The sequence below is a fragment of the Eulemur rufifrons genome, chromosome 7 (genome assembly GCF_041146395.1).
Source record: "Eulemur rufifrons isolate Redbay chromosome 7, OSU_ERuf_1, whole genome shotgun sequence".
Taxonomy (NCBI): domain Eukaryota; kingdom Metazoa; phylum Chordata; class Mammalia; order Primates; family Lemuridae; genus Eulemur; species Eulemur rufifrons.
In genome coordinates this window covers 147,702,874-147,728,977 of record NC_090989.1, presented here as the reverse complement: position 1 = coordinate 147,728,977, position 26,104 = coordinate 147,702,874, and the positions used below count along the sequence as shown (strand labels likewise).

At 36.1% G+C, this 26,104-nt stretch overlaps 1 protein-coding gene across 1 annotated transcript in view; it reads left to right on the top strand.

Moving 5' to 3' along the window:
- The window catches only part of ULK4 (unc-51 like kinase 4), a 561,027-nt gene that overhangs the window by 265,711 nt on the left and 269,212 nt on the right, over positions 1-26,104 (top strand). Inside the window, exon 31 of the mRNA XM_069475562.1 lies at positions 5,786-5,834. Within this exon, the coding sequence (XP_069331663.1) occupies positions 5,786-5,834 (49 nt within the window). The remainder of the gene's footprint in view (positions 1-5,785; positions 5,835-26,104) is intronic.

The window sequence follows — 26,104 nt, the reverse complement described above, 5'->3', positions numbered from 1 at the left end:
CATCTTAACATGGAATTCAAGGCTGCATCAATCTGTTCGTCTTTCACGTTGACCTTTTACTACTTAAAATGCTCTCCTGGCACTTCTTACCCCCCACCCGCCGTGTATGCACACCTGCCCCCTGCACACACTTGAACTGCCAATTCCTAATGTCTTTGAAGGCACATAAACACCGTCTCTCACCCGTCTGGGCCAGCGGGGTTTTCCTCACATCTGTTCCTTCACATCCTGTGCATACGAGTGTATCTGTGATGGAAGTTAATTCCATTTTTATGTTTGTTTATCTGTCAACCGACTTGAGGGCATGGACTTTGAGTTTATAGTATTATATTAGACTATGGCAAGGCCTCAGTAGTGTTAATCATAAATTGAGTACTGAGATAGTTTCCAGAAAAAAAAAAACCTCTGTGCTAGGTAAGATCAGTATGACAAGATGAATGCCTGAAGTAGAGAGATGGTGGATGAAGTGCTTTGGGGAGGACAGTGTCCCTGCTGGATGGGGCTGGCTCACAGGACAGTGGATCCAGACTTATGGCCCTTGCTTCATGTGTCTCATCCCTCCCTGCATGGGTGGGTAAAAATCCCAAGCAAGCAAGCAAACCCAAGGCGGGGCAGCTCCGTAGAACAACCCAGAGATCTCTTTGGACCTGCCTTGTCACTCTTGGGGGCTCCTTTCTTTGTTTGCAAAACTGAGCGAAGAACAGACAGAGATCCTTTGCCTTCTCTCCCTCCACCTCTTCTCAGCTTCCCTGCTCTATGACTATGGGAGTATGGTGGGGCAGGGCCAGTGGGACTTCAGTTCTTTTAACTCTGGTCTTGATTCATCCCTACATGGCCTTGGGGCAGAACTCTTAAATTTTAAAGGAAAGTTTAAAAATGTTAATAATGGTGTGAAATTTAGCCCAACCCACTTCTGTAGCTCTCTGAATAGAAGTGGAGTTAATCTCTCTATTCCTACTTTTCCTAAATTGCAACTAGGAATTTATATCAAAAATTGTCAACTTCACTTCATATGGTAAACTGAAATAAAATCCTAAGACTCCCAACCAACTGAATGGACAGACTCTCCTCTTGGACAAGGGGACCCCAGAGAAACCTTAAAGCTGAGTTCCCAGCCATGGTGTGATGGGAGGTGAGACAGCCTTGTTGTACCCTCTCCCTGCCGTTGGGCTTTCTTCCCTAGGGGCTAAACAGAAACCAATCTAACCTCCCTTTTGGTGGTTCAGGCCAACGTTCCTTCCTGGTAAGAGCCGCTGAGCATGAAGTGGTTCTGACCAGTCTACAGAGGATGCACAATGAGGGTTTCGTGTCCTCTGCTTCCCCTTTTGATGTCAGAGGGCTGAAAACTCTGTGTAAACACTGCCATGTTTTGTACATGTGTCCTATGAAGGGGCATGAAGCTCAGCTCTCCATGCTCATGTTTCTCCTTTCAAAGATGCATTCGTGACTCTTCCTACAGTTTGTTAAATATGTACATTCAGCCACCTTGCTCAGCATAAATTCCTGTTTCTTGACATTTCCTTCAAGTACAGGCTTTCGGCTTCTGCCTGAGGCTGTTGCTTCCTAGCCTGTCAGAAAGGCCACCCTGCAGGCCGCAGCCCTTTGTGGGAAATGAAGCTCTCCTTTCCAAGTTTATGAACCTCATCATTTCTTCACTTAACAATATTTAGCCTTTGTTTTCAATGTACATGAAATGCAACTGTGCCAGAAAATAGAGAAAAACAAGGCCATCACGATTCCATAGCCACTGCTAATGACTTTACCTCAAAAGCAAGTATTCTTTCTTACACCAAAAGTATTGACCCATTATTTAAAGTATGCATTTTAGTTATTTGGTAATCATTGCACATTTGTGATAAAATCCTCTCATAGGTCAATTTGTGCTTTTAGCTTACATAGATAAAGCTCAATAATTTAGATTGTATTTAAATATGTGACATTTTAAATACTGTTTATTGATGCTTAAACTATCAAGCATCAAAAAATAAATTTAAAAAAATTGGCAACATTAAGGGCAGTATTTACTTTGGGGACAGGAGGGAGTTAGAATGCCAAACAATGTGTTCTAAAGATTTTCATAAGTTTATTCAAATTTTATAGTTGAAACAGTACCTCCTTTGTTAATAATATAAAAAATGCTAGTGAATCTTCTGAGACAAAACTTTGTAGAGAAGGCTCTTTAGCCACACACAATCTGTCATTAAATTAAGAGAGAAACAAACAAAGACCTAGGTAAAGTAGTCCCAGGAACTACATTTGGGAGCTATATTTCAATTTACTCATCTGGGATTGCTTATACACATTGTGCTTAGACGGCTAACATAAAGGAAGAAAAGTATACTCTAACATAGTTAATAAGTTCACAATCCTTTGAAGATCAGAGATCATTTCAAAAAGATCTCTGTTTGGTTTTGGTTTAAAAAAATTTAGATAAATCACTTCCCATCCTTCAGGCTTTTCATAAACCATAGACATTTCATTGTTTTAGGATTTAGGATATAACAGGCCTGTGTAGTAAAATGATACCAGTGATTTAAATCATGGTGGCCAGCCACAACAGAACCCCCAAAATTAGATAGGTTTTTGCATCATTATTTTCCAAGGGCTGCTATAATGATGTAAGACTTGCTGCCTGAATAATTCCCTGAGAATCAGCAGCATCAACTTTTTTTTTTTAGAGGTAAGCCTCATCCCCTGTGGCCTAAGTACTGCATCAAATGAAGGGTGCTCTGAGTAGATCTCACGACTCAGAGTCCATCGAGGGTTTGATCACTGGAGACCTGAGCCACCAGTTGGACCTATCCTGTATGAGAAGAGATGCTTAACATAAGGACAGTGATTTTTTTAAAAACCTCATTGTAAGAACATAGTGAAAGATAAATGAATATTGTCTCTAAAGCAATCTCCTTAAATCTGTGGATATCAGATATTTTATCTACAACTCACAGTTAAAAAAATAAAAGCAAAGCATTTTATGCCATGACTCAATACATCACAGAACAGTGCTACGTGTGACACCCTTGGATATTCTTTGTTTTATTGTTTTTAATTAAAAACATGCTGGTCAATACTCAGTAAACACCTCTGATTGTCTGCATGTTGGTCACTTCCCACATTTTAGAAAAATACTGCTTTTAATAGATACTGCTTTTACAGATAATATTAAATGATTGCAGCTACCCTTGTTCCTTACTTGCTTTAGAGTTCCTCTGTTGGAATCACATGAAAGGTTAGTTCATAAGTCATAGAAAACAGCTAAAAATATTTATTTTATTTAGCTTGAGTTCCCTTTTTATTTACCAAGGAATACTGTATGTGGCTGAAAATTATGTTAAGTCAAAGAACAAAAATTGTTATGGTTGATTGTGTTCAGAAGAATGTGAAGATGGAGTGTTAGACTTTAGAGTCAGAGGAATTGTAAGAGGTAATCCCCGCCAGCCTGCCCATCATGCAGAGGCCTGGAGGAGAAATAGCTGTGATTTTGAAGAATGAATTATGGTAGTTTTATGTGGTTATATCTTAGTAGAATATATTTTAAAATACTATCATCAAAGAGCTGGTGTGAGTGGATGTTCTTGGTCTGAATGATGGAGTAGACTAACTTCCAGGTACCATTGGAGAAGTAGGGTAGTTATGTTCCTGTGACTTTCTTGGCCTTGGTTGCTAGGGCAACTCTGAGATATGTGCTTGGCTATTTCAGCCTGAGCCTAATAATAGTGTATGTAATACAAATTTAAGACAACCAATTTAGGGAAAGAGAGAGTTAACATCTAGGAAGCTGAGGAAGGAGACTGTAAATTTCCTTGGCCTGAAGTTGTGCATGGTCTGTGCATCTCCTGTCCTAGCTAGGCACGGTGTGGGGAGCTTCATCCTCACGTAGGAGCCTTCAGTTGCCTAGGAAAGTGAGAGCATTTAAATGAACTTAATATTTGTAATCAAAACCTTTCCCCCCCTAATATATTGAAACTACAGAAATAATCACATTTATTTTTAAAATTTATTAACATTTTAAATTGTTTTATTTTTAAATAATTGCATACATTTATGGAGTAGAGTATATTATGATACATGTATACATTGTGGAATGAGGCTAATTAACATCTATCACCTCACTTTTTTTTTCTGTTGTGAGAACATTTAAAATCTATTCTTTTAGCAATATGGAAATATAAAATGAATTATTTTTTTAATTACATACCATAGTATTTAATAAAATGCATTATTATTGACTAAGTTTTCCTCCTGTCTAAATGAACTTTGTACCCTTTGAGTTACATCTCCCCTTTCCCTGTCCACCACCCTCCCCACCCACTATTTTACTCTCTGCTTCTACGAGTTCCATGTTTTGAGATTCCACATATAAGTGAGATCACGCGGTATTTGTTTGTCTGTGCCTGGCTTATTTCACTTGGCATAATGTTCTCCAGGTTCCTCCATGTTGTCACAAATGACAGAATTTCCTGTTTTTTTAAGGCTGACTAGTATTCCATTGTGTATGTATACCACATTTTCTCTATTCATTCATCCATTGATGAGCATTTAGGTTGTTTCCATGTCTTGCCTATTGTGGATGATGCTGCAATGAGCATTAATTACATTTATTTTTGCTAGGCACCAAGGTAGGCCTTTTTAAGTGCTTCAGTCTTTGGGAAAAATATAGTATCTCACTTTCTCTTAACAAATATGTGCAAACACTGCGATTTTTTTTGGTTAGTTTCATAGGATTGATCATTCTTTTGGGAATCCAGATGATAAAATTCCCTTTCCATCCACCTGGTGTTTTCTGTAAAATAGGCAAATTGCACACACCTACAACATATGCAGCATGTTTATCTTAAGCTCTGTGGTTTATCATACAAAGTTAATTCTAATAAAACGGTAAAAAGGAATATGACTTTTTTTTTTTCTCGATTGAAGCAGGAATCAGCAAACTATAACTTGTTGCCCAAACATGGCCTAGTGCCTGTTTTTGTAAATAAAGTTTTATTGGAACACAGCAATGCCAATTTATTTGTGTATTATTTATGGCTGCTTTCACTTTACAATGACAGAATTGAGTAGTTGCTATTGAGACCGTGTGACCTGCAAAACCTGAAATATTTACTGTCTGGCCCATTACGGAAAAAATGTTTGACAATTCCTGGACTAAAGGAGTATTTAGAAATTTAAGTATTGTTCTTAATAAAAACTGACTTTTGAATGGTTTAGGTTTTATCAAGGCTGTTTTCTCTTAAATTGCATGAAAAAAATCTTCTGTTACAATTGATGGCAATTTATATAACTAGATTTGATAAGGAAAAGTGCCTAGAGTCTACCAGGTGATTGGTGTCCAATTTTTTAAAAATTAAAGATCATTAAAATTCGTTGTACATTAATTTCTTAATGCTGAGAAGACAGCTAATGAGACATATGTAAAAAATTACACCGTGGCATGCTTATGATTTAACTGTGCAGTGAAGGTTGGTTATGTTATTTCTGCTGACATTAACTGTTTTGATAGTCTTGATAATAATTGTGAATTTTAATTAATTTTTACATTAAAATATCAGTCTTTTTGAGATTTTACTTGCTACGGATCAATAAGGCTAGTAGTCACTTGCAAAGAGACTTTATATTGTGTTTAATAGCTGTTAGTTTAGTGTTTCAGAAGTGAGCATTTAATCATACTATATCTTGGTCATAGAATTTTAGCAATAAAATGTGGGGGCTATAGTGCTCCATATCACGACAACAGTTTAAATATGTATTGTCTAACATGTGGTTCTGTTTTCATCTTTTCTAACAGACTCGTGGAAGAAAGCAAACTGATCCCACTCATTTTTGAAGTAATTCTGGTAAGAAAGGAAATGTGCACTTGAAATTCAAGTGAAATTTTGGAATTTTAAAGATTTTGGCTGAGTTGTATAGTTGATTTGCTCACCCTGATTCTGCCCCGAAATATTGTCTGTCCTTTATTGTCTCACTTAACCTCTTCAGACGACAGCTTTCCTAACTGTAAAGGGATGTCAAGCTCTGAAATTTTATAGGGACACTGTTTCATGACATCTCTTCTTACAAATCCTGCAGATTTGAGTTTTATGGTATGAAACAATATGTGTTTTCTAACGTAGAATACTTTATCTGAGGTTGGTTTGTGGAGGGAGGGCATAATGATTATGGTTACACTTTAGTATGACTTTTCTGATGTTTAATATGAAGCCTCTGACTTTGTAGTTCCTGGGTACCAGATCAGCAGTTTTATGCCTGTGGTTATATGGTTGTCTTCTTTAGAACTTAGAGTAGCTCAGCTTCCATACACCATTTTTCTATTCACAGAATACAACTTAATTGAAAAACATCTGTTAAAGAAAATCTTTCATCTAGGTTTCTTATTTGTAGAGAATAAAATGGGATGCAGGGTTGACTTTCTTCATCTGTGTTGAATCATTAATTATACTATATATAGATCTGTGAGTTAGGTTGAAAATTGAATTGTGCATATAGCAAGGGAGTGCCTGTGGCCAAAGAAAGATTCTGTTATATCTCAGTGTGTTATCCCCTTTTACCAAGAACTTTGCCTCCATAGCTCGATGACAGTATTAGGAACAAAGGAAGGGACACTTCCCCAGCCAAATCAGCCTAACCTACCTTGGTCATCAATGGAGCATTAGCTGTGATAGTTTGATAGCCCTACCAATGGAAAATAAACTTTCCATAATCATCTTAAAATCTTAATCTACAAATTTTTTTTGTGTGTGTTATTACGCCCTTATGGTGAAAGCTTTATTTTTCTTAGCTACAGATCACCCTTTCCCTTTCAGGAGAGCTTAGTGGGTTTGCTGAGCTGTTTGCATTGGATGGGGTGCAGGGGTGGCAGTGGGTAGTGTTCCCAAAGCATGCTCAAGTGACAAGATGACAGCTGCCTTGCTGAATGGAATATGCAAGGTTAGAGCCTGGATTGAATTGCTTAGAATAGGAAAAGGGGATTTTACAGACAGCATAAGGAGGTGGGATAGAGAAAAGGGAGGTAAAGAAATTTGTAGATCAAGAGCTGTCTAGTGGGGATTTTTATGTTTTGTCTAGTGGTATGTATGTCTCCCCACCTTTGGTAAGGTGCACATTACTTGCTAATTTGTTATGGAGCTGGATTTGTTTTGGAGGACAATGGTGTAACAAACTGCTGAGTTTGGCACATGGTTGGGCATGGGACAAGAGTGAAAACTGTCCAAACTCAGCCACTTTTGGCATGTATTTGGAAAGAGACTGGTGTTTTAGACATTCTAGAGCTAGAACGGACCTTAATGGGTGGATGTGATTTATCCTCTTGCTTTGGCAGGAGAGCTTCTAACCTGCTAAGGTCACTATGGTGCCTTTTATGACTGACAGAAGGTTCTCATTCTATCCTTTGGCAATCATCTCAAAGTCTAAAATCACAACATATAAAATTCCTTTTTGTAGGTTACCAAAACCCCTCCATACTTGAATAATCTTTTGTTTGATTAATGCCACAATTTAAACTCTTGTCATTGTAGCATGGCTGTTGTAGGGAGTGGGTGGAAGGTGACATCCGTTCTGTGTGTCGAGATTGTAGCTGGTCCTGAGCCCTGTGGTCTCACAGGCATGTCTGGAATGATGTCCTTGCTCTAACCAGAACAGCTCCATGCTCAGGTTTCTTATAGGATATTATTTTAAAAAGAGATCCTGCTGCTAAAAAGTAAAGAAGAAAAGTATTTGAAATCACTGCAGGACTTTGTTGTCCTTGAAGAACATTATTAAATTCCTATTTTATTTTTGTCTTTCTTCAGTTTAATGATCTCAACTTTTTTCTCTGTACAAATACATTTTTTAATCAATGAAATGTCTTTGTAGCAGTTATCCTGTGAACTATTATCTTGCTCTTTTAAAACTTTTGTCACTGAGGTAGACATAATATAGTATTTTATTGATTCTATGTTGCACATTTTTTTTAGATTTTAACATTTCTAAAACCGAGATATACTTTCCAAATCAGTGACATTTTACAGTTGCTTTCAGCCAGGTGAACTGGTTGTCATTGGCTTAACCAATTTATTTCACTTTTATTTTCCTTTTTATAAATGCCTAAGGGCGATACATTATAAAAATCTGTGTCTGAATAAGTCTAAAAGCTCTTTCAATAAAAAGTAAATAAAAATTCTAAGTAATAAGAAACCATGTCATAGTTTAATTGGCCACATTTTTCTTTCTTAGTACTTGATAAAATAGTGGTGCATCTTAGAACTGATGGATTTCTACATTCAAGGCAACACATTATATGCTTCAATTTGGTTTGGTTTCTAAGTTTGAGGGCTTAGGTGGTGTCTAGCATATATATCTGGCAGCTTCTAGCAATGATCTGATCGGAATGAGGCAAAATGGGAAGATTGTGTGGTACCCTGCATGCTTGGCTTACTACTTGTGCCTTCTAGCCACCCATTAAAAAAACAACAAAGCAGCTTTTGACTCTTTCAGTTGGTGGTCTCCAGTGACTCCTTGATGACTTTTTCTTTACTTTTAGCCCATAACTTTTCCAGCTTCTGTTTGATAACACTTAAAGCCTGCTTGCAGGCTTTGTAACGTCCTTCCTCCTTTCTGGAGTTCCTCCTATGATGTACCCTTCCCAGCATTGCTCTCCTACGTATTTTTCATTAAGAAGGTGATCGTGTTTCTTCTGATGGAATTGCAGGCAACTTCTCTGTTTTTCCTGCAGGCATGGAGACAAGTAAAGGTGAAGGGAACAGAATTCCGAATTTGATGTCCTGTTTGTACAAAAGAGCCATGTAGAAATCTTAGGAAGAGCAGACATTTCCGGAGCTGTGTGATAGACCAATAGTTCCAAGCATGGATTCAAACTGGTTAAATAATCAATTGAAATTAATTTTTATTATTTTGGAAAAAATATAAAAGCAATCTCCAGTTTCACAGTCTACTTAGGGGACCTAGGGCTACTTTTGGTCTGAATGGCTAATATGTAGGCCCTCTGAATTCATGTTGCAAGGAGAAAACGATGTGTAAGCATACAGTTTGGTAAGAGCATACATAGTAAGAGCTTTATGGAGGGAGGAATAGAAAGCTGTGGACCCTGAGGAGGGAGTGACCAACTCTGGGAGTCTCACAGAAGTGACTTTTGAACAGGGCCTTAAGGGAAAAGGAAGAGTTACTTGGGGCGGGGGGTGCTGGCAGTCCAGCTTGGGGGATGGGAAGGCAAGGTTAGCATATGGAATGCTGAGTATAGTAGTCTCTCAGTATCTGAGAGGGATTGGTTCTAGGGCCTTACCCCCTATACCGTAATCCTGTGGCCCCCAACCCCAGGTCTGCTGCCATGACCTGTTAGGAACTGGGTCATGCATCACTGTGGAACTGGGCCGAACAGTAGGAGGTGAGTGGCTGCAGGTGGGCGAGCAGGCAGTGGAAGCTTCCTCTGTGTTTACAGCTGCTCCTTTATAACTGCTGTCCTTCTCCCACCTTGGAAAAATTGTCTTCCGTGAAACCGGTCCCTGGTGCCAAAAAGGTTGGGAGTGGCTGCCATAATCCATAGGTACTCAAGTCCCTTGTACATCCTCCTGTATCCTTTTAATTGTCTCTAGATAACCTGTAATACCCAATACAATATAAATGCTATGTAAATAGTTGTTATACTGTATTTTTAAATTTGTATTTTTTTGTTGTTATTTTTAATTTTTTTCCCAAATATTTTTGATCCGTGGTGGTTGAATGTGGAATCTGTGTGTAGGGAAGGCCAACTGCCCTTAGATGTGCTTAAGTACATGGAGCAGAGGCCATGGAAAAGTGGTAGGAAGTGAGGCTAGAGGGTAGTTTGGAACAAAATCCTTCAGGGCTTTATAGTGTGATCATTGGCTTTGCCAATAATTTATGCTTTTTAAAATCCTCTACTTGAGAAAAAAATCTTCTAACACTCTTATGCTGCAGGAGGTATGTGCGATGAGGAGGTGGGCTGATCAGCCACAGGTTGGGACTCAGGGAGAATCAGGCTAGGGTCATGGGCATGTACTGGAAACTTGAGCGTCCATGTTCCTTCAGTCACTGGAGGACTGAAACAGGGTGAAAGCTGGACTCTGGGAGCTCCTGCCAGTCTCCATCAGTGAGGCTTGAGGTCAGCCAAGGGGACTTTGGGGAAGGGAGCATAAAAAACAGAGCTGGCTGGTCTCAGAAGTTTGATCTGAAATCCCAGGAGTTCTAACACCATGTTCAGGGTAGAGAACAGGCAGAATGTTTTCAATCTCGAGCTCCAGCTGCAACTTTCCCTGCACACCAAGCAGTGGAGAAAGCGAGGGTGGCTGATTACTTACAAAACTGGGTGCTATTCCCCTGACAGGGCCTACCTGGCTGAGAGCTCTGCATTTTCAGTGACAGCACAGGCAGCTTGTTAGTGAGTGGAGGCTCACGCAGTGTGCGCTGGATTAAGCTGAATGCATTTGTAGCATGCGCAGTCTTCAGGGTCTACATCACTAATGCAGTCCAGATCTGCTTAATAAATGCAGGTTCCTGAAAAACAGGAGCCATCAGAAGATGGCTTGGCTTTGGAGTGCAGAATTGCTGGATCTGCAGGATGGAGGACATTCTTTTTTTTTACTTTGCCACTTTCCAAAGAGTAGAAACCGCTTTTAAATGCATCTTAAATGTGATTTGGATGTATCAGCCTTTGAATTTTGCTATAACTCTAATCTTTCTTTATTTTATTTCAGTGGTTTATGTTTTGGCCTACTTCAATAAATCATTTTAATGCCAAGTAATATAGGCAAACTCTATTTTATTGGAAAAAAATCTTTATTCATGGCAGATTTTCCAATATGTGCCAAAATATTGCTGTCATGATATTTTATGTGTCTATTCCAAAACAAACAAAGAGCAATTTCAGTGGCAAATGTTAACAATAAAAATGGGATTAGCAATACACTAGTTTGAAAATCATGTTGTTTTAACAATTCTAGAGATTAGGAGTTGAAGCAAGCGTTAGTAAATCTTTCAAGTCAACTGTATCTTTAGAAAAGAGTCTCTTTATGGATTCTTGGAGCCCAGAGGATTTAATCACGGAGACACCAATGTAGTATAGACTGACAGTCACATTACATTTAAGGAATGTTTTCAATCCTGTGCATTCATCGGGCTTATAGTATTGCTTTGCTCTACTCTAGTTGAAACTCAACTAATATGGGTTGGTTCTTAGAGTATGTTAAAATTACAAGTTCCTTATAATTTTAAGAATTTATATGCTTGTGTTCAGTATACCATTAATGAGGTTCTGCTATGCACATGGGCAAAAATTTCTAAAATAGAAAACAAGATTTGATTAAAATTTCAAAATGTTTGATTTAGGAAGATATTTTTAAATTTATATGAAGAGTATCTGCCAGATGCAGGAGATAAATCTCATTCTTCAACCTACATTTATACCCATTCTGGGCTTTTGTAGATTGAAGAATGTAGCCATACAACAAATTTCTGTTGTATACAAAGGTGACTTTACATACTGCTAACGTAGACTGCCATTAAAGTATGTACTGAGGTGCTGTTTTTGGAAATGAAAATGGATTTGCACAGATCCATTCTTGGTAGCTTGTATCATAAATTTGTACTACAAAATATCTTTCTCTAGGGCTAGGGTACAATCTATTGTTACTGGATTGAATGAAGTGAAGTTGTTCATCCAGCAAGTGAACAGATAACTTTAATCTGATCAGTTTCATGTTAGCTGAATAAATGGGTTGAATTAAGTAAAATAAACTTATATCAGTAAACTTGGGCTAAATACAGCATAACTAGTTTCTGCATAATCAGTGCCAGTAAAGACAGACTTTATTATGACAAAAACCACATATTGTACACAATTTAAAAAAACTACAGTAGGGCTTAGTATGTCTTTGGCCAATCATAGGGCCCAGATTGAGAACCTGTTACATACAGTCTCTCCTACACCAGTGGAATCTCGAGTTTTATCATCATCATTCTTGTTTCTAGATCTAAGTCCTGGGCTTTACTTTGAGGAAAAGGTAGTATGTATTCATCCTTCCTTCTTTCGAAGACAGCCTAGTTAAGAAACATAGGAGAGAAGTAGATAAGTGATAAGATGTTAAATAATGTTCTTCCCCAAATCATAAGCTTTTTGGGTTTTGCTTCCTTTTTTTTTTTTTTTTTTAAAAAAGCAAAGTTTAGTACAGTTTATTGGCTTTGAAAAATCTGTAGTCTGATTATAAGTAGTAATAGTAGATGAGATAGGACATTGGTGCTTGTTCATTCATCCCTTTACTTTTTCTCCACATCTGTTGACTTTATCTTTCTTTTTTTGTTGTTTTTAAATTCTTATTTATTTATTTATTTTTGTTAGTATTTCAGCATATTGTGGGGGTACAAAAGTTTAGGTTATGTATATTGCCCTTGCCCCTCCACCCCCCGAGTCAGAGCTTCAAACGTGTCCATCCCCTAGACAGTGCTCATCGCACTCATTATGTATGTATACACCCATCCCCTCCCCCCACCACATCTGCCCGACACCTGATTAATGTTATTCCTGAATGTGTTCTTAGGTGATGATCAGGGAAACCAATTTGATGGTGATGAGTACATGGGGTGCTTATTTTTCCATTCTTGGAATACTTCACTTAGTAGAATGGGTTCCAACTCTATCCAGGAGAACATAAGAGATTCTATATCCCCATTATTTCTTATAGCTGAGTAATACTTCATGGTGTACATATACCACATTTTATTAATCCACTCATGTATTGATGGGCACTTGGGTTGTTTACACTCTTTGCAATTGTGAATTGTGCTGCTATAAATATTCGGGTGCAGATGTCTTTTTTATAGAATGTCTTTTGTTGTTTTGGGTAGATGCCCAATAATGGGATTGCTGGATCAAATGGTAGGTCTACTTGTATCTGTTTAAGGTATCTCCATATTGCTTTCCACAGAAGTTGCACTAGTTTGCAGTCCCACCAGCAGTATATGAGTGTTCCTGTCTCTGTGCATCCACGCCAACATTTATTGTTATGGGACTTTTTGATAAACGCCATTCTCACTGACGTTAAGTGATATCTCATTGTGGTTTTGATTTGCATTTCCCTGATCATTAGAGATGTTGAGCATTTTTTTATATGTTTGTTGGCCATTCTTCTGTCTTCTTTTGAAAAATTTCTGTTCTCATGTCCTTTGCCCACTTTTTGATAGGGTTGTTTGATTTTTTTCTTGCTGATTTTCCTGAGTTCTAAATAGATTCTAGGTATCAGTCCTTTATTGGATGTGTAGCATGCGAAAATTTTTTCCCATCCTGTAGGTTGTCTATTTACTCTCTTAACAGTTTCTTTGGATGTGCAGAAGCTTTTTAATTTAATCAGGTCCCATTTATTTATTTTTGTTGTTGCTGTAATTGCCTTTGGGGTCTTCTTGATAAATTCTTTGCCTAGGCCAATGTCTATAAGAGTCTTTCCCACATTTTCTTCTAGAATTCTAATAGTTTCACTCCTTAGGTTTAAGTCTGTTATCCACCATGATTTGATTTTTGTGAGAGGTGAAAGGTGTGGGTCCTGTTTCAGTCTTCTACATGTGGCTATCCGGTTTTCCCAGCACCATGTATTGAATAAGGATTCTTTTCCCCAGAGTATGTTTTTGTCTGCTTTGTCAAAGATTAGATGGCTATATGAGGATGGTTTTATATCTGGATTCTCGGTTCTGTTCCACTGGTCTGTGTCCCTGTTCTTGTGCCAATACCAAGCTGTTTTAATAACTACAGCCTTGTAGTATAGTTTGAAGTCTGGCAAATTAATGCCTCCCATTTTGTTCTTATTGCCTAAAATTGCTTTTGCTAAACGGGGTCTTCTCTGGTTCCATACCAAGCGTAAAATAATTTTTTCTATATCTGTGAAAAATGATGTTGGTAATTTAATAAGGATTGCATTGAATCCGTAGATCACGTTGGGTAGCATAGACATTTTAACAATGTTGATTCTTCCAATCCACGAGCATGGTATGGTTTTCCACCTGTTTATGTGCTCTGCGATTTCCTTCCTCAGTGTTTCATAGTTCTCCCTGTAGAGGTCTGTTACCTCCTAAGTTAAATGTATTCCTAGGTACTTTATTTTCTTTGTTGCTATTGTGAAGGGTATTGAGTCTTTGGTTCTCAGTTTGACTGTTATTGGCATATATGAATGCCTCTGATTTGTGTGTATCAATTTTGTATCCTGAGACTCTACTGAATTCATTTATCAGTTCCAGGAGTCTCTTGGTTGAATCCTTGGGGTTTTCTAGATATAATATAATGTCATCAGCAAAGAGTGAGAGTTTTATCTCTTCTGTCCCCATTTGGACACCCTTGATTATGTTCTCTTGCCTGGTTGCTCTCACAAAGACTTACTTCTAGCACTGTGGAATTGGAAAATGTAATAGCACAAGGGGCCAGAGTTCTTTAGTTTGATGTACTAACAAAGGACAGTGGTTGTGGCTCTTCTTAATTTTGGCCATGGTGAGTGATGACACTCAACTTCTTTCCTAACTCCAGACTCTCTGGGAGTGCCCAGTCATTAGCCATTGGCCAATTCTGATTTCAGGCTTATGTTAAAAAATGTAATGCTTACTGTGGTCAGACTTGCCTAGTCATACTACTCCCAAATCATGTGTACTTGGAGCCCTTTGATAATGGAACAAAGTAAAATGACTAATGGTAAATGCAAAGAATTACTGGAAGAACCTAGTATAAAATCAGTGATTACTCATTCTCAATATGTAACCACTGAATTTTACTTTTTCTCAAAATTCTTCAGTAACATAGACCTCCATAAAGTTCATTCATGAAAATAACTGAGAATACCCACTTTTTAAGAAAGTAGAAATATCAGCAAAAAGTTACTAGTTTTGATTAAATAAAGCAGCAAATATATATTAGCATTTGCTTTTGATGCTCTTTGCATTTGTTTTCTTGGATGAACAACAACAAAAACAACAAAAAAAACCAGAACAGAATTTACGTGCTTACTCAGAGCTACAAACGATATTCAGACTGAGCCAGGAAATCTGATGTACTAAATCAGTTTACAGATTTATGGGAAAAGTGGAGCTTTTTAAATAGCTCCAGCAAGTGAGATTGCATTTTGGATTTATTAAAGGTACCAAATTGGAGAAAGACTGATGCAAAGCCAGTGAGGGCAAGTTATTACATAGAAATTTTAGGTTGTTTTTGTTTTTGTAACGAAAACAATGCATACTTGTAACATAGAGATATCTAACATAGCATGTGACAGTTTACCATAATTTCATGGCTTACAACTAGATGCATATTCTCCTCATTATTTTCCAGACATGTATTGTATCTGTATCAGTTTTTTCCAAAAATGAGACCATACTGAATATTCTGTGTTGTGTGTATCTTTATAAGGTCCATGGCAGCAGTGTTGGATGGATATGTGTGTGTGTGTGTGTGTGTGTGCATGCCTGCATGCGTGTGCATATGCCCATGTGTATTCTTTATGCAGTTTAATAACCATGTAGTATTTCATTGTATTAGCATAATTTATTTAGCCAGTCCCTATTGATGGACATTGCAAGGCCCCTCCGATTTCTGCTAATATGAGGAACACTGAACAGAGTATCTCTGTCACATCTTTGTCCTCCTATGTGGGTTTCCATAGGATAAGTTCTTACAAGTTGAATTGTTACACCAAACTATATGCATCCTTTGTATATTAATATTACTTTCCAAATGGTGAAATACACTTTCCTACACAGTTGTAGTATAAAGTAACACCTGCTTTGTCACACTCTTAGCACAACTGGATATTATCAGTTTGTATTTTGACCTGTTTTCTTTTCACTATGACAGTCAGATTTATCAGTCTTTTTTGCTTGTAGTTTCTGTGTTTTTCAATATGCTTAGGAAAAGATTTTTCAGCCAGGTTATATAATATTTGTCTTTTATTCTATACATTTATAGTTTCATAATTAAATTGTAAATCTTTGCTCCAGAATAGTTTTGTTGTCAGGAATGAGTACAAATACGGCTTATCTCTTCCCCCAGATCTCCTTCTCACCATCATCAAGTTGTTTCAACAGCATTTATTGATTTAATCCATCATTATGGTGACTTGAGATCCCTCTCTGTCACCATATTAAAAAATCAACTCAAAGTGAATTAAAGACTTAAACATAAAACATGAAACTATGAAACTACTAGAAGAAAACATAGGGGAAATGCTTCAGGACATTGGTCTAGGCAAAGATTTTATAGGTAAGACTACAAAATCATAGGTAACAAAAACAAAAATAGACAAATGGGACTATGTCAAACAAAAAAGCTTCTGTACAGCAAAGGAAACAATAAACAAGGTGAAGAGACAACCTGTTGAATGGGAGAAAATATTTGCAAACCGTTCATCCAACAGGGGACTAATATCCAGAATATGCAGGGAACTCAAATCAGTAGCAGAAAACCCAAATAATCCAATTCAAACTATACAAAGGATCTGAATAGACATTTCTTCAAAGAAGACATAAAAATGACCGTCAAATATATGAAAAATGCTCAGCATCACTAATCATCAGGGAAATGCAAATCAAAACCACAATGAGATACCATCTCACCCCTGTTAGAATGGCTATTATCAAAAAGACAAAAAATAACAAATGCTGGCAAGGATGCTGAAAAAAGGGAACTCTCATGCATTGTTGGTGAGAATGTAAATTAGTATAGTCATTATGAAAAAGAGTATGGAGGTTTCTTAAAGAACTAGAAATAGAACTACCATGTTATCCAGTAATCCCACTGCTGGGATTGTATTTATATAAAGGAAAGGAAATCAGTATATTGAAGAGATACCTACACCCCCAAGGTTTACTGCAGCACTATTCACAACAGCCAAGATATATTGGCTATTCAGTCAGCAAATGAATGGATAAAGAAAATGTGGCATATATACACATGGAATACTATTCAGCCATAAAGAGAATAAAATCCTATCATCTGTGGCAACATGGATGAACCTGGAGGACATTATGTTAAGACAAATATATCAGGCATAGGAAGATAAATATTGCAGATTCCTACACACATATGGGAGCTAAAAATAAAATTGAGCTCATAGAAATGGTAAAAATATGGTTATGAGAGGCTGGTAAGAGTTGGGGGAGGAGGTGATAGGGAGAGATTGGTTAATGGATACCAAATTATAGTTAGTTAGGGAGAATAAATCTTAGTGTTTTACAGCACTATAGAGTGAGTACAGTTAACAATAATTTGTTGTATATTTTCATAAGGCTAGAAGAGAGAATTCCAAATGTTCCCAGCACAAAGAAAGGATAAATGTTTAAGGTGATGGATATCCTAATTATCCCGATTTGATCACTACACATTGTATGCATGTATTGAAAGATCACTTTGTACCCTATAAATATATACAGTTATTATGTGTCAACTAAAAATAAAAGGTATAGAAATACCATATTTATCACTCTTCATTATATTTTATATATTTATTTCTGTATTGACATCAAATAAGCTGCATATATTTAAAATGTATAATTTGATGAGTTTTACATGTTTATGCAATCAAGATAATGAACATATTTATTATCTTCCCAAATTTCCTTGTGCCTATTGCAATTTTCCTTCCCTTACCCCATTTCTGTCCCAGGAAACTATTTAAGAAAATTTTTTAATCCATTTTATTGAGTTATGATTGACATATGAAAAGCTGTACATATTTAACATATGCATCTAAATATGTTTGGGGGTAAATATACACTCATGAAGCCATCACCCTCATCAAGGCTATAAACATATCCATCCCCTCCCAAGTTTTCTCCAGCTCTCTTTGTTATTGTTGGGGTTTTTTGTTTTGTTGTGTATGTGTGTGTGTGTGGGTGTGTGTTTTTTGGTGATATGACACTTAAGATCTGTCCTCATAGCAAATTTAAAGTATACAATTCAGTATTGTTAGCTATGGGCATGATATTTTATATAGTAGATTTCCAGAACTCATTTATCTTGAACAACCGAAACTTTATCCTTTAAATATCACCTCCCATTTCCTCTTTCCCCCAAACCCTGACAACCACTGTTCTATTCTGTGCTTCTATGAGTTTGACTATTTTAGATTCTGTACATAAGTGAGATCACAAAGTTTTTGTCTTTCTGTGTCTGTTTTACTTCACTTAACATAATGCCATCTAGGTTTATCCATGTTGTCCTGAATGGCCAGATTTTCTTCTTTTTTTAAGGCTGAATAATAGGGGCTAAGGCCCTTGGCCCCCTGAAGCTTTGCTGAAAATCACTGACATGAGGCAAATTGATTCGTAGGAGAAAATGCATATAAATTTTCTTTAATGTGCCTACATACACAGGAGCCTTCAGAATGAAGACCCAACCCCCCAGTGTGGTTCAGAAGCTTATATACCATCTTTTTTTTTTTTTTTGAGACAGAGTCTTGCTCTGTTGCCCAGGCTAGAGAGAGTGCCGTGGCATCAGCCCAGCTGACAGCAACCTCAAACTCCTGGGCTTAAGCAATCCTACTGCCTCAGCCTCCCGAGTAGCTGGGACTACAGGCATGCACCACCATGCCCGGCTAATTTTTTCTATATATATTTTTAGTTGGCCAGCTAATTTCTTTCTATTTTTAGTAGAGATGGGGTCTCACTCTTGCTCAGGCTGGTCTCGAACTCCTGACCTCGAGTGATCCGCCCGCCTCGGCCTCCCAGAGTGCTAGGATTACAGGCGTGAGCCACCGCGCCCGGCCTATACCATCTTGAGGTTATAGAAAGAATGTGGGCTTAAACCATGGCCAAAAAAACAGGCTGTGGTGGTAAGTCAAGTTTTAGTGGCAAGACAGGTAAGCCATAGGAGGGAGAGAAGAGGAGGCTTGGCTAGCAAAGGTGGTTTTGTTAGATAGATGAAACCTCACAGGTAGCAGCCTTCAGAGAGAATAGATGGCAAATGTTTCTTTCAGACCTTTAAAAGTGTCAGACACTGTTAATCTTTTCCCAGATCTGGGCAAAGGAATCCTGGCTGCATTAATGTAGATTCTCTGCAGACATAAATTTCCCCCACAAGAGACAGCCTTGCAGGGCTACTTCTGATTTCTGGCCCTCTGATAGCCATCTCAAAATATGTCAAAAAATATACTTTGGGGTAAAATATTTTAATTTCCTTCGGTATATACTACAGGTTCTTTACCCATTCTTCTGTCAACAGATATTTAGGTTTTTTTCTATATCTTGGCTATTGTGAATAATGCTGCAATGAACATGGGAGTGCCGATACCTCGAGTTAATGATTCAATTCCTTTGGATACATACCTAGAGTGGGATTGCTGCAGCATATGGCAGTTCTATTTTTAATTTTTAAAGAGACTTCTGTACTGTTTTCTCTAATGGCTATATCAGTTTACATTCTCACCAACAATGTTCAAGGGTTCCCTTTTCTCCATAACCTTGCCAACGCTTACTTTTTTTTTTTTATAATAGCCTTCCTAACATGAATGAAGTGATATTTTATTGTGGTTTTGATTTGTATTTCCCTGAGGTTTAGTGGTGCTGAGCACTTTTTTATATACCTATTGGCTATTTGCATTTCTTCTTTGGAGAAACGTCTATTCAGGTCCTTTGCCCACATTTTAATCAGGTGATTTTTTTTGTTGAGTTATATGAGTTCCTTACATATTTTGGCTATCAACTCCTTATTAGATATATGGCTGGCAAATATTTTCTTCCATTTTGTTGGTTGCCTTTTCATTTTGTTGATTGTTTCCTTTGCTGTGCAGGAACTTTTTAGTTTGATGTAGAAACTATTTGTCTATTTTTTATTTTGTTGCCTATGCTTTTGGTGTCATAGCCAAACAAATTATCACCAAGGCTAATGTCAAGGAAATTTTCTCCTGTACTTTCTTCTAGGAGTCTTATGGCTTCATATCTTACCTGTAGATCTTTAATTCATTTTGAGTTGGTTTTTGTATATGGTCTAAGAAAATGGTTCCATTTCTTTCTTTTTCATATGAATATCCAGATTTCCTAGCACCATTTATTGAAGAGACTGTCTGTTCCTCATTGTGTATGCTTGGTGTCCTTGTCAAAAATTAGTTGAATGTATATACATGAGTTTATTTCTGGAATCTCTGTTCTGTTCCATTGTCCTATGTAACTTTTTCATGACAGTACCATACTATTCTGATTACTATAGCTTTGCAATATAATTTGAAATCAGGAATTGTGAGGCCTCCAGCTTTGTTCTTCTTGCTCAAGATAGCTTTGGCTATTATAAACCTTCTGTGCTTCCATACGAATTTTAGGATTTTTTTTTATTTCTGTCAAAAATGTCATTGGAATTTTGACAGGATTGCATTGAATCTGTAGATTTTTGGGGGTAGTAGGAACATTTTACCAATATTAATTCTTTCAATCCATGAACACAAGATATCTTTCCATTATTTGTGTCTAATTTCTTTTCTCAGTGTTTTACAGTTTTCAGTGCACAGATCTTTCACTTTCTTGGTTAAATTTATACCTATGTAGTTTACACTTTTTGCTGGTATTGTAAATTGGAACCATGTGTAAATGGGATTGTTTTCTTAGTTTATTTTCTGATAATTCATCATCAGTGTATAGATATGTGAGTGATTTTTGAACATTGGTTTTATGTCAACTTTACCAAATTTATTAGTTTTAATAGTTTTTCACTAAAAATGTTTATTATCTGCAGAGACATTTTTACATCTTCCCAATTTGGGTACCTTTTATTTCTTTTTCTTGCTTAGTTACTTACAGTTATATGTAAAATGGAATTGGTGAGAGTGGCCATCTTTGCATTGTTACTGATCTTCACAGAAAAGCTTTCAGCTTGTCACTGTTGAGTGTGGTGTTGTCTGTAGGCTTCTCAAGTGTGGTCTTCATTATGTTGAGTTATATTCCTTCTATTCCAAATTTGATGAGAATTTTTATCATAAAACGCTACTAAATTTTGTCAGATGTTTTTTCTGTATCTACTAAAATGATCATATGATTTGTATCCTTCATTCGGTTAATAAAATGTTATTACCTTTATACATTTGTGTATGTTGAACCATCTGTACATCTCAGGAATAAATCTCACTTGATGATAGTGGAGTTTAATATCCTGTGGAATTCTGTTTGCTAGTATTTTGTTGAGGATTTTTGCATCTATGTTCTTTAGGGATATTGGCCTGCACTTTTCTTTTCTTGTAGTGTGCTTGTTGGTCTTTGGTATGAGGGCATTGCTGGCTTCATAAAATGAGTTGGGAAGTATTCCCTTTTATTAAATTTGTTGGAAGAGTTTGAGAATGATTGGCATTAATTCATCTTTAAATGTTTGGAAGAATTTACCAGCAAAGCTGTCAGGTCTTTGGCTTTTCACTGTTGGGAAGTTTTTGATTACTTACTCAATCTCCTTACTTGTTATTGCTATGCTCAGATTTTCTATTTCTTCATGGTTTAGTCTTGCTAGATTATGTGTTTCTAGGAATATATCCATTTTTTTCAAGGTTATCCAATTTGTTGGTATATAATTGTTCATAGTACTCTTTTATCCTATTATGTTTCTGTGGTATTAGTTGTAATATTTCCTTTTTCATTTATAATCTTGAGCATTGCCCTTTTTTTTCAGTTAGTTTAGCTAAAGGTTTGTCAATTTTGTTTATTTTTCCAAAAAACCAATTCTTAGTTTTGTTGATTATTTAATATTGTTATTCTGGTTTCTGTTTCATTTATTTCTGCTCTAATCTCTATTATTTTCTTCCTTCTCTAACTAATGGATATACTACAGTTTACTTATCCATTCACTTGTTGATAGACATTTGGATTGTTTCCACTTTGGGGCTATTATGAATAACACTAGCTATGAACATTAATGTATAAGTTTTTATGTGAGGTTTCTGGTACTCTTAGATAAATGCCTAGGGATGGAATGGCTGAGTTATATAAGGTGTATGTTTAACCTTTATGAAACTACAAAACCATTTTTCAAAGTGGCTGTGCCATTTTAGATTCCCATCAGATGTGTGGGAGAATTGGCAGTTGCCCCACATTTTTGCTAATGCATGGAATGATTAATCTTTTTAGTTTTAGACATTCTAATGGATTTGTAGTAGTATATCAGTGAAACTTTCATTTGTATTTTCCTAATGCCTTCTGCTACTGGCCTTATTTTTCATCTGTATGTATTCTTTGGTGAAGTATCTGTACAAACTTTTGCCCACTTGTAATTGTATTTTTTATTTTCTTGTTATTAAGTTGTAAGAGTTCTTTTTTATATCTAGATACCAGCATTTTGTCAGGTATGTATTCTGAATTTTTTTATAGTTACAGCTTCCCTTTTCATTTTCATAATAATGTCTTTTTTGAAGAGTAAAAGTTACTGATTTTTTATTTTTTTTATTCTTTAGAGATGGGGGTCCTGGTCTGTTGCCCAGGCTGGTCTCTATGGCTCAAGCAGTCCTTTCACGTCAGCCTCCTGAGTAGGTGGAACTATAGGCACATTCCACCATACCCAGCTTTAAAAATTTTTAATTTTGATAAAGTCCAAATACTATTTTTTTCCTTTTAATACTAGGTATTTTTTGTATCCTACTTTAAATAATACTTGCCAAACCAAGTTCACAAAATTTGCTCCTGTTTTATTTTAGAAGCATAACAGTTTTAGCTCTTAAATTTAGATCTATGGTATATGTGAGTTAGTTTTTGTATATGGTGTGAAATAAGAATTGAAGTTCATTTTCTTGAATCTGTCCAATTTTTCTAGCACAATTTGCTGAAAAGATTGTCCTTTTTTCATTGAATTACCTTGACATCTTTGGTTAAAAATTAATATTTTGTAAATATTCCCTTTATAATGGCAAGGAATGTGTGTTCTGCTGCTGTTGATTAGAGTGTTCTACGAATGTCAGTTAGGTCAAATAGGTTGTTAGTGTTGTTCAAGTCTTCTTTGTCTTTACCTGGTTTTCTCTTGTCTGTCACTTATTGAGAAAGGGATGATAGAGTCTCCTACTATGATTGTGGCTTTGACTATTTCTCCTTCCTCTCATTTCAGTTTTGTTTTCAGTTTTGAATATCTGTTATTCCATGTAAAAATTAAATTTAGGATTTTATGTCATCTGGATAAATGAACCCCTTTATCATCATTAGATGACCCTTTTTATCCCTGGTAGTAGTCTTAGTCCTGAAAGCTATTTTACATGATAGTAATATCACCACTGCGACTTTCTTTGGTTAATGTTATAATAGTAAGACATATCTTTTTCTCTCTCTTAGCTTGTCTATGCCTTTATATTTAAACTTGTTTTCCTAAAGATAGGCGTAGTTGGGACTTGTCTGTCTTTTCAATCTGACAATATTAGTCTTCTTTTTAAGGAATTCAGAACTTATTTATTTAATGTAATTTTTGATACTATTGTATTTAAACCTACCCTCTTACTACCAGTTTTTTATTGTAACTTCTATTCTTTTTTATTTATTTATATTCCTGCTTACTTTTGGATCAGTTGAATATTTTTCTTTTTTGTGGTTGTTTAGGGTTCACAATTCATCTTTAATTTGCTCCGGTCTACCTACTGTCTTGTAGATAATTACCTTGATGTAATGGTCACCTCCAAATATACTGCTGGATAAAGTGGTCGAGAGCTCATTGAACATAAAACATCACAGATCAAATTAAAAAACTCACAAAACATGATTTATTAAATTAATTAAGTATACACAGTAAGAAGCAAGGGGGGAGGGTAAATTAACACATTTTAGGTATGGTGCAAGCTGGGCGAAGTACACACTCCTGAATCCTGGGGAACAATATATTCGTGTTTACCCTCCTTCTCTGTTTTATCAGCTTTCTTCGTTGAAATTTAAGAAAGAGGGTCCACAGATGGAAAGAATCATGGGCCAATAACATATTGGCTGTATAAGAGACACTGATATTCAGAGTTGACCTTGGCTGTAGCTTGACAATGAGCTTACTGAACATTTATGTATTTTATTTATGTTTCTTAGGCAAAGAACACACAGGGCCTAAATAGATGTCAGCAATGTGTAGCTTATTTTAAACTTTCTATATACTGAATATATGGTGTTTCCTATATGTTTTGTATATTATGATTATTTAAGGCCCAGATGTTTCATGTATGTTTAATGACTCATGAATATTAGGTATGTTTTGGGCCTTTCATCCATTTCTATTCATGTTTAACACACATATGTTCTATTTATACGTGATACATCTCATAAGCATCCTATTTTTCATCGATATTGGAATTAAATAATCTCCAGAATATAGAATTGTGCTTTATACCACTTCATGTCTTAGTAAGAACCTTACAGCCATATACTTCTATTTTTAGTGACTTCCAGTAACATACATCATAAAATCCAACTCTTGCAAAACCCTATGTGATCTCACTGTGGCTGCCTCTTGCCTCATGTCATCTCTTTTTTTCCCTTCCTCGCTGTGCTTTCATCACTTTGACCTCTTAGCTTACTGAATAGGCTATGTGTAGGCCTACTTGTTTCCTAACTTAGGACCTTCGCTTTTACTATTACCTCTCCCCAGAATGTTTTTCTCCCATCTCTTTGCATGGCTGAGTACTTCTCACACTTCCATTTTTGTAGAGGCCTTTCTTCCCTACCTCCTCTAAATAGTTCTATGAGAATAATTGGCCATGTCTCTCTCCCCAGTAGCCATAGGTATTAAGTAGCCACTCACTGCAGTATTATTTTTAATGTAGTATTGGATTTAATATGCAGTTTTTTAGAATTTTAAAATATATATAAATGAATTTGGTCTATAATTTCTACTAATGCTTTTTAAAAATAACTTTATATTTTGAAATACTTATAATTTCACAGGAAGTTACAAAGATGTGCAGAGAGGTCCCCTGTACTTCACCCAGTTTCTCCCAGTGGTTATATCTTATAAACTATAGTACACTATCAATACCAGGAAATCTACATTGGTATAATGTGTATGCATAGTTCTGTAAATTTTTTGAGGTTTGTTTTATCTTCATCTTCTATGGATGCCTGAAAGGAATGTGTATTCTATTATTCATTGGGGTGTTGTATAAGTGTTGATTAGAAACGGTTGGTTGGTGGTGGTGTTGAATTCTCCTATATTCTTGTTGATTTTCTTTCAAGGTATCCTATTAATTGAGGAGAGAGGAATGTTGAAGTCTTCAAGTATAATTGTGGATTTAGCTATTTCTCATTTCTTGTCTCTCTCCTGGTTTGTGCTTCAGCATTTTGCGGCTTTGTTGCTTAACTCATACATATTCAGGATTGTTATGTCTTCTTAGTGAATGGAATCATTATATATTTTTATCATTACCATTTCATTACTATGTAATGTCTGTGTTTGTGTTAATTTTCTTTCCTCCAAAGCTACTTTTTTCTGATACAAATATAGCCACACCTGCCTTCTTTTGATTAATGTTTGGATGGTATATCTTTTTCCATCTGTTTGAGGCTCAGCCTACATTTATTATATTTTAAATGAATTTCTTGTAGACAGCTTAAAGTTTGGTCATTTTCTTAATCCATTCGGCAAATCTGTCTTTTCAGTGGTATACTTAGACCTTTTATATTTAATGTAATTATTGATGTGTTAGGTATTAAGTCTGCCATTTTATTTTTTTGTTTTTTTTCCCCTCTTTGTTTTTTGTTTCTCTGTTTTATTTTTCCTGCTCTACTGTAGATTACTTGAACAGTTTTTAGAATTAGATTTTGATTTGTCTGTAGTATTTGTGAGTGTTTCTCTTTTTATAGATTTGTTAGTGGTTACTCTCAGTATCATATTATAAATACATAAGTTAAATTCTACTAGTTTTATCACTTTGCCAATTTAAATAAAGTATGGAAACCTTATCTCCCTTCATAGAAAATTTGTTTAAAAAATTTAGCTCTGAAACTATATGGTTATGGTTCATTTTTAGGACATTGTAGTTTTTTTACTGCTTTTTAAAAAAGTCAAATTTTTTATTTTATTATAGTTTTAAATTTCCATGAAGGTTGCAAAGGTTACAGAAAAGTGAGTTCCTGTGTGTCCTTACCTAGTTTCCCCATTGTTAAGTTTTTATATTGGCCGGGCGCGGTGGCTCACGCCTGTAATCCT